Source organism: Populus euphratica, unplaced genomic scaffold (assembly GCF_000495115.2).
Source record: "Populus euphratica unplaced genomic scaffold, PopEup_1.0 scaffold25.1, whole genome shotgun sequence".
NCBI classification, from domain to species: Eukaryota; Viridiplantae; Streptophyta; class Magnoliopsida; order Malpighiales; family Salicaceae; genus Populus; species Populus euphratica.
In genome coordinates, this window is record NW_011499851.1 from 1,020,196 (window position 1) to 1,030,179 (window position 9,984).

Here is a 9,984-nt window from a genome sequence, read left to right on the forward strand (position 1 = left end):
GGATTCAGAGGAAGAGGAGGTAGAAACACCACCAGAGGAGGCCGGGGACAACAAGCATTTACTCCTAGAGGAAGAGGAGATGATTAAAATAACCATGACAAGAGAAATATCTAATGTTATAGTTGCAATCAATTTGGGCATTATAGCATTGAATGTCGAAAGAAAACTCCATCAGAGGTATGTGAACAATCCAACTATACAAAGGAGGATGCCATCATTAGAGGACTAGCTGCATTATTAGTCTAACAAGGACTAGGTGAGAATCATGATAATATATGGTATTTGGATTCTAGAGCTAGCAATCACATGAGTAGTCAACGAGATTTATTTAAAGATATATATGAAACTGTAAAAGACCAAATCACTTTTGGAGACACATTCAAAGTTCTAGTGAAAGGAAGAGGCAACATCTCAATCTGTATGAAGAATGATGATTATAGCTACATTGCATATGTTTATTATGTTCCAATTATTAAGCATAACTTGTTGAGTATAAGTCAACTTCTGGATTACACTCTTCTTATGAAGAACTGTAATCTAATAATTAAAGATTACAGTGGAAGATTAATTGCCCATGTAAAAATGTCCAAGAATAGGATGTTTTCTATAAATATTCAATATGCTGCCGCAAAGTGTTTGAGTGTCATCACCAACAATGAAGAGTGACTCTAGCATCTAAGGCTTGGACATCTGAATTTCACAAGTCTGAAGATGCTTGCAAGCAAGAAAATGATCAAAGGTATACCCCATATTGATCATCCAGATAAAGTCTGTGAGAATTGTGTCCTCAGCAAACATCATAGATCCAGTTTTGCTAAAGAAGTCAATTGGAAAGCAAATAAGCCAATAGAGTTGGTGTACACAAATGTGTGTGGTCCCATAAAGCCTATGTCAACTGGACAAAATAGATACTTCCTTACTTTCATTAATGATTTTAGCAGAAAGACATGGGTATACTTTTTGAAGAGGAAGTCAAAAGTATTTAATTGTTTTAAGCAATTATTGAGAAGCAAAGTGGCTACAAGATCATAACCGTGAGATTTGATCAATATGTAGAATATACAGCAAATGACTTAGAAGCCTTTTGTACACAACAATGCATCAGACATAAGACAACACCAGCTTATACACCACAGCTAAACGGCGTAGCTGAGAGAAAGAATCAAACAATTCTTGATATGGCAAAAAGTTTACTTAAAACGAAAATGTTACCTAAACAATATTAGGCTAAAGTTGTATCATGTGTAGTGTATTTACTGAATCGTTGCCTACCTAGAAGTTTGCAAGTTGTCGCTCCTGAAGAATCATGGAGTGGTCACAAACCAAGTGTTACTCATCTTCGAGTCTTTGGTTGTGTGACATATGCAAAGATTCCAGATGCAAGAAGGACCAAGCTCAGTGATAAAAGCAAGAAATGCATCTTTATCGGATATGGTGATAGAAGGATAGGATACAAGATGTACAATCTCATCACAAAAAAGGTGATCATGAGTAAAGATGTTATCTTTGAAGAAGATAAATCTTGGCAGTGGAATGATAATAAAAAAGAAGTAAAATGGATCAGTATTGATTTGATCCTTAAAGACGAAGTGGAAATACCAACAGTACTTGCAGAAGGTCCAGCAGATAAGCCACAAAGTCCGGCACACAGATTCCCTGTATTCAGCGGGAGAAACACACCAGAATCATTATCAACGCCACATCCTCATCAGCATCCTCATCAGAAGGACCAAGAAGGATGAGAAATCTAGAAGAGCTGTATGACGCCACTCAAGTAATGGAAGATACAACTCTATTTTGTTTCTTTGCAGATAGTGACCCACTTAGCTTCAATGAAGCTATTACAGAAGAAAAGTGGATAAAAGCAATGGATGAAGCAATACATGCCATTGAGAAGAACCTTTAAGAAGAAGAAGAATGCAAAAGGTAAAGTACAAAGATACAAAGCAAGATCAATGGCAAAAGGCTACAAACAAAGAGAAGGCATTGACTATGGAGAAGTATTTGCTCCAATAGCCCGTCTGGAGACAATCAGACTGATGATCTCACTAGCTACACAACATAGATGAAAGATCTATCAACTCGATGTGAAGTCAGCATTTCTAAATGGCTTCCTAGAAGAAGAGATCTATGTTGAACAACCACTTAGATACATTAAAGCTGGAAATGAAGGCAAAGTATAGAAGGTGAAGAAAGCCCTCTACGATTTGAAGCAAGCTCCGCGTGCTTGGAATACCAGAATTGACAAGTATTTTTAAGATAGTGGATTTGAAAAATATCCATATAAACACGCAATATATGTGAAAAAAGAAGTAGATGACAACATTTTATTTGTGTGCCTATATATTGATGACTTGATATTCACCGGCAACAATCCTACCATGTTTGAAGACTTCAAGAATAACATGATACAAGAGTTTAAGATGATATACATTGGTCTAATGGTATATTTTCTTGGCTTAGAAGTAACGCAAAAAGAAGAAGGGATTTTTGTATCCCAAAGCGGTTATGCCAAGGATATTTTTAAAAGATTCAAGATGGAAAACTGCAATTCAGTATCAACTCCAGTTAAGAATGGAGTAGAATTGAGAAAGAGTAATGTTGGAACTGTTGATCCAACTTACTTTAAAAGCTTAGTAGGAAGCTTAAGGTACTTGACATGTACTAGATCGAATATACTCTATAGAGTCAGACTCATCAGCAGATATATGAAAGCACCAGACTAGTCTCACTTGAATACAGCCAAGAGAATTCTTCGCTATCTTAAAAGAACAATAAATAAAGGTATGTTTTATACCTCAAGTGAAAACTTCAATCTTATTGACTACTCAAATAGTGATTGGGGTAGAGATCTGGATAAAAGGAAAAGCACAACTGGATTTGTCTTTTTCATGAGAGATACATCTTTCACATGGTCATCCAAAAAGCAATCAATAGTAACGTTATCAAGCTGTGAAGCTAAATATGTTGCTACCAACTCAGTTGTATGCCATCTAATATGGTTAAGGAATATGCTGAAATTTTTGGGATTTCCTTAAGAAAGTCCTATAAAGATTTATATTGATAATCGATCAGTGATTGCATTAGCCAAGAATCTAGTGTATCATGAAAGAAGTAAACACATCGATACATGTTATTATTTTATCTGAGAGCATGTGAAGAACAAAGAAGTTGAACTGATATCTTGCAAAACAAATGATCAAGTTACAGATATCTTTACAAAGCCATTGAAGAGAGAAATATTTATCAGACTGAAGTTCATGCTTGGTATGACATCCCTCAATTGAGTTTAAATGGAAGATTTGTTGTGGTAAACTCAATCAACCACCACCTGCAGCCACCTACTATCAACCACCATCATTAGCTGCCTCTCAATTTATATATAAATAAGCTATTAAATTTGTGTTATTGAGTGTGGGAAAGAGTCGAGAAAAACACAAAAGAAAGAGATGGTGTATATTAAAATTGTAAGTTTTGTAATTTGTAAACTTTTATTTTGTAATAAAACCGTGTTTTATCATCTCTGAATATTCTAAAGTCATCAGTAGTGGTTTCTCCCACCAATATTGATTGCTTCCAGCAAGTTACTATAGCAATAGCTGAATGCTCTTGCCTCACTAAGGATGTAACTTTTGGAAGATGACATGAGTCGAATAGCAGAATATTTAAGGGAGTGGTTTAGCTCATCATCAACATCATCAGCAGAAAGCGCTTTAGAATGGCAGAAAAGACTTCTACTTTCAGCTTATAGAAATCATTTTCTTTTAATCTGAACTGAAATCACAGACATTAAAAACTAAGAGGCAGAGGATTGACAAGTCAATACAAATATACAAGCAAGACATTGCCTCAACAAGGATTTATTGAAATTTGAATAGATAACATAGTTCAAAATGCTTCTGTCAACGAAATTTAAACTCAAAAAATCAAACTGGGATTTCTAAATTCCACACATCAGAAAATTAGTTCATAACAAGTAACAATTCCTTCAACCTCTGACTCCGTTCTGCTACCCACTTCTCCTCTAAGGGAATAGTAGCGGGTACTAAAATGATTCGCCTGTCGGAAATACTAGCACGTTTTAAGCGTTTCGATTGAACGGGGCCGATCTCACATTTCTATCCTTGAACGAAACAAGACTCTCCTTATAAACATAAATTCCCTCGCACGAACTAAACCTCCGAAAGTCAAGATCCCTTATTTCTTAAGTACTAAGCTCACATAAGATTAGTTTGCCATACTCGGGTTCTAAACTGACCTTATTCCTCTTCCAACGATCACCGCTCACATTCTGAACTCCAGGAAGAGGCCCCATGGTGAATATTTTTGGTCCCACACCGTTCATTCAATGTCCATATATCAAGATACTTCTCAATCTCGTGAACATTAAAGAAAGCAATGGAGTCATCATATAATACAAGTCTACCAGAAGCTGGCTCGCAATAATCTGGTGCTTTATCTCTTGGAACAACATCGTTATCCAGGTCAAATGCAAGGAGCGCTTTAAAATTCCCAAACTTTGTATGCGATCCTGCCCATTAAAAAACTCCATTCACCCAATACTGTTCTGCAAGCAATGATCATGCGCCAAATGTCCACAATATCTCCATGAATTAGTCCTTAAGGAATACACAACAATTAAGGAAGGAAAGTATCGGGTATCCCTTGCTTCATCGCCGTAATACTGAATAACAACTTCCTTGTGATCTTTAGCTACTGGATCTGATCTGTAACCAAAAATAAGAAAAAGAATAAAATAAAAATTTATAAAATATTGGAGGATGGAAAAAAAATCTTGAAAGACAAATTTGTATCAAGTTAATTTTTTAAATTTATAATCGTTAAATTTTAAAAATAAACTCAATCAAAAAACTATATACTTAACTAATTAAAATATTAAGAATAAAATAGTTAAAAACAATCAAAAAGTAAAAGATAGCAATAATAAAAAAAGATAAAATAGTTAAAAAAATCATAAAGTAAAAAGATAGTAATAATAAAAAAATAATTAGATTTGATAAGAAAAAAAAAACAGCAAGAAAGATGAAAATGTTTTATTTTATATTTTTTATATTTAAAAACTTCAAATCTTCATGTTTTGTAATTTTAACAATAAATTTGTATGATGAGATTGGTTTTTTTAAAAAAAAACCGGTGTGGTGGTCGAATTCCTATTGCCATTGCTGGGAATATATATGTTGCTATTTTTTGCATTTAAAAAAAAAAAGAAATTGACGGACAAAATAATAATTGACTTTGAAGATCAATTCAGGAAATAAATTTATGCTACAAGACACATATAGGACGAAACATCTTGACCGTTGACAATATTTTGTTCACGGGTTGAGTATAGAGAGGCAAAGGTTGCATAACGCAAGTGCATTCAGTCATGAAGTTATGAAAAAACTTCACATGTAAATCAATCTTTTCATTGTTTGCGAAACTGAGTCAATGCGTGAGCCGAGCTTCATGTTTAGACCTGTGTATGAACTTGAGTATTTTTGAAAAAAGAAAAGAAATCTTTCATGGAATGAGAAATTCTTTAATATTTAAGTTAATAAATTTACGAGAGAAGTAATATAAGATGAAAATGAGAGTAAGTATAATGTAGAAGAAATGGTGAGTCTAGTAATGTAAGAGAAAGTCTTGCACAAAATTGACGGAAAATATCAGAAATGTTGAGTAGAAACTTGTGACATAAGAAGCTTTTTTTTGTTTATTTGTCTGGTGTTTTAAAATATTTATATATCTTGATTATATTGACTCACCTCAAACATGATGAGAAGTGTTATGATTAATTAATGAAAATGTTAATACTCACTGTTGGTTAGTGTCTAACATTATTATTAGTTGAAAAATTGGTAAGAGTTCTTGATACATCTGGCAAGAAATAATCGTTGGCAAGAAAATGAAGCCTCTACTTTGCATAAAACATTGTGCGAATTTGCACTATAATTATTGAAGAAAAATATGTGCTTGTTGTTTTTTTTAAAAAAAAAAAGAAAGAAAAGAAGCATAAAATCTCAGGTGTACAGAGGCAATAAAGGAAATATAGAGGAATGATCATGGAGGATGACAGGGAGGTTTGACTATGAGTCAGTGAGTTCTTGATGACAAGTAAAAGTGGGAGGGAATCAGGTAAAGATGGAGGTGGTGGAGATGTTTAGCATGCGTGAGGTTGTGATGCTTGGTAATGGGTGGTGACAGGCGTGGTTCCCTTACAGTAAATTGATTTCCTCCAGGTCAAAAACATGGAAATACTGAAAAGAAAATACTAGGTGACAGGCACGGGGATGACTGTGATTTCCAGAACATTAATTTGAAGGCAGATTTTGCATTTATCAGGGTGATATTGTGCTGATTAGTCATGGGGATTGAGCAGGAGTCGAGTCGAGTCCAGTCGAGTCGATCTGAACAAAGCTAGAAAGGGAAATGTTGCGGCGATTAGCATTAAGTTTTGCCTCCAATAATTCACAAGTTGCTGATGTGCCTCCACTCCTGCCAACCCTCAAAAGCAATGCCTTGCAGTGACATGCACTTCCGACGGTGCATATGCAGTCAATGCGTTAATGGTCCCTGGTGATTTTCCCAAGTAATAGGAACCAGGTCAGTGTTGCTATCATACATAACTTGTCAAAAAGCTATAATTCCACAGCCACTTTTAGCCCAAACCTCTTGTGATAGTGGCTCTTTCATTAAAGGTACACTCTCCTATTAGCTCTCTCCCCCTCTCTTACTAAACAATTTCTTGCACTAGATAGGCAGGCTCCATGCGAACCGTGAATAATTGCTGGTGCTATAGGAAGACATAAAAAGGCGGGAATGGCAATCCTCCACTTACATATGCTACTACTTGCATGCGTGGGTAGTCAGATGGTGTTTGTTCGTGCATTTAACCAAGTGATGAGATGGCTGATCCTCGATATTTTAAATCAGAATTTATAATGTGATCCTTTTCAACATATATATACATATATATACATATATACATATTAATGCATCAATACCTTAATTCATAATGCACGAAATCATGGAATGTGTACCTAAGTGATTTTGCCAAGAGAGGAGTTGTTTGGGAATGTGTTTGTATCTGTATTTTTAAAAAAATTTAAATTTTTTAATTTAATATTATTTTTTAATATTTTTGGATATTTTTATTATGTTAATATAAAAAATAATTTTTTAAAAAATATAATTTTAAAGTATTTATAAACAAAAAATATTTAAAAATCAATCTCAAAAACCTTATTAGCCATCACTACTAGTGATGATAATTTACCCAATTTAATTTCACCATTAATTTCATCCCAAATGATTTTGCCTGCCGAATTTGATCACCACTTGCTTAGTATTGATGAAATTTGATGAAAGTAGATGCTTGGTACGTAGTGGCTGGCAAAAACAATCTGGGATCCATCATTCTGCTTATTCTCTGTTTTGTGTTAGTTTTTTTCCTTTTCTTTTAATGACATTGTTTTTTTCTAGGAAAATATTTGTGCCTAAACTATTCCCCAATTAATCACCAAATAAATTGGGGATTTAATATATACCAGTCAACATTTAATCCATTAAAACCAATGAATCCTTACAAAGTGTCCCAAATTCAAGTTCCAACCTTTGTCAATTAATATATATTGGAACAAAAAGAAAAGAAAAACACCGGAAGCACAACTACTTGTCTTCTCAAGTTACTATATAAAACTCCAACTTTTTCTATCTGATCTGTATCCAAATTCTGCCTATATAAGTGTGTTTTGCTTGTAACCTGCAAGTCAAGTAACTATCAAAGATACCACTAAGAGGGGTGAAAAATCTACTGAAAATATTTTTCACTGAGTAGGCTTAGAGTTTCTAGTTTTAATGGAAGAAGCTCCGGAGCATGGAAAGTTTGCGGTGAACTTCACAGAAAAAAGTGTTGTCAAGGCCGCGAATCCCTTGCCAAAGCCACAAAGACTCACTCTATCAAATCTTGACCTTCTTTCTGGCCGATTTCCTGTCACATACTTCTATTTCTACCATAATCCTGAAAAGGTTTGCTTTTCCTCCATCATGGAGTCCCTAAAGAGTTCCCTTGCTGAGACTCTTAGTTACTACTACCCATTTGCCGGTCAAATAGTACAAAATCCAAGTACTAATGAGCCTGAGATTATATGTGACGATAATGGTGCTTTGGTTGTAGAAGGTCATGCCAACATTTCTCTGAAGAAACTAGACTTCTACAACCTTGATCAATTTTTGCAAGGGAAACTCGTTTCTCTCAACACTGGGTTTCCTTTACAAGTTCAAGTCACCCGTTACTCATGTGGAGGCATCTCAATAACATTCACCTTTGATCATGCACTCGGCGATGCAAGTGCCTTTGGTAAATTCTTGGTTTCATGGTCAGAAATCGCTCAAAGAAAGCCAATATCTTGCACGCCAGATCACAGGAGAAACCTTCTAGCACGCTGTCCTCCAACTTATCATCCTTCTTTGGATCAAACTTTCGTAAAGTGCACCATAGAAGAAATAATAAACATCCCCACAACCCGGATCTTGCTCAAGCGCCTATATCATATTGATGTCTCCAGCATCAATAGGCTGCAACAACTTGCTTGTGCCAGCGGTAATAAGAGAACTAAAATTGAGGCCTTCTCAGCCTATGTATGGAAGATAATGGTTACAGCCATTGATGAAAGGCATCAAAAGTGCAAGATGGGATGGTTAGTCGATGGACGTGGTAGAGTTCATGGAGCCGAGGATTTAATGTCAAATTACATAGGGAATGTATTATCCGTTGCTGTTGCAGAAGCAACTATTGCAGAACTGAAGCAAGGGTCTATATCAGATGTTGCTAGCAATGTTCATGATTCCATATCAAAGGTGACTAATGAGGCACATTTCTTGGATTTGATAGATTGGATCGAGTGTCACAGACCTGGTCTGATGCTATCTAGCATTGTATTAGGCCGAGGAGGTCCAGCCCTTGTTTTGTCATCAGGGAGGAGGTTTCCAGTTGCTGAATTGGACTTCGGATTCGGTGGTCCAGTGTTGGGCACGGTTTGTACAACGGTAGAAAAAATTGGAGTTGGCTACATGAACCAAAGGCCTAGCGCCAGAAACGACGGCTCATGGACTGTTTCAGCTATCCTGTGGCCAGAACTAGCTGCTGCCTTGGAGTCGGACTCGATTTTTCTACCTATGTCAGCGAGCCTTCTTCGACTATGATGTTATTCTATGCATCTCTAGGCGCCTGTTGGCTTACTCTATGCTTGGTGCTTGGCATTGTTTCAAGCACTAAACGGAACCCTGCTCTCGCCTAGAAATTAAGGGTAGGCTACCATTGAACTAGCTGCCATGTTGTGCAGTATAGAGACCTTTCTACGCATGGAAAATCTTATTTCAATTATTGAGAAAATGGGCTAAAACAGAAGGGCATGGGCCCACTTAATTATATAATATCACTGTGAATAAAAAAAGCATCAGGAAGCAAGCATTGAATCCCTCTCGTATATAATTGGTGCTTTTCAGGCAGGATAAAATAAGTGGGCTTATGTGTGAACCACTACATGGACCAAGTTGCCTTCCCAAACCCGAATATCAAAGCAAGAATACAATATATCTTGAAGAGTTTCAGAAACAGAACCTTGGAGCTAAAAATGCTGTCGAGGGCAAGACATGAAAGAAAGCATCCATGATGAACGGATAGTATTGTTCCAGTCTCTCGCGAAGCTTTAACACCTCCCATTGTCTGCACAAAAATCACGCAATCAATCTTTAATAGGTATCGAGAATAATCAAATATCTCCGAAGGATCAATATAATTCATCAGGATTCTTTTTTTTTTTTTTAAAGAGTCAATGAAATTAAAGATGTTCCGTAACTAAAATATTATTTAGTATTTAAAATAATGGTTAATTAAAATATTCAAATGTTTAAAAAAAAATTTCTTAATATAAAAAACTCTATATTTATACTTATAATACAAGTTTCAATACTTGCAAA

General features: G+C 35.5%; 1 protein-coding gene across 1 annotated transcript; it reads left to right on the plus strand.

The window, feature by feature from the left end:
* Positions 1-7,684: 7,684 nt before the first annotated feature.
* Positions 7,685-9,615, plus strand: LOC105121434 (HXXXD-type acyl-transferase family protein). The gene is made up of 2 exons (XM_011020068.1): positions 7,685-9,251; positions 9,367-9,615. The coding sequence occupies exon 1, from the start codon at positions 7,861-7,863 to the stop codon at positions 9,205-9,207; it is 1,347 nt and encodes a 448-aa protein (XP_011018370.1). The 5' UTR covers positions 7,685-7,860; the 3' UTR covers positions 9,208-9,251; positions 9,367-9,615.
* The last annotated feature ends 369 nt before the right edge of the window (positions 9,616-9,984 follow it).

Excerpts from the sequence above, each read along its gene's own strand:
- LOC105121434 (XM_011020068.1), top strand. The coding sequence starts at position 7,861 with ATGGAAGAAGCTCCGGAGCATGGAAAGTTTGCGGTGAACTTCACAGAA.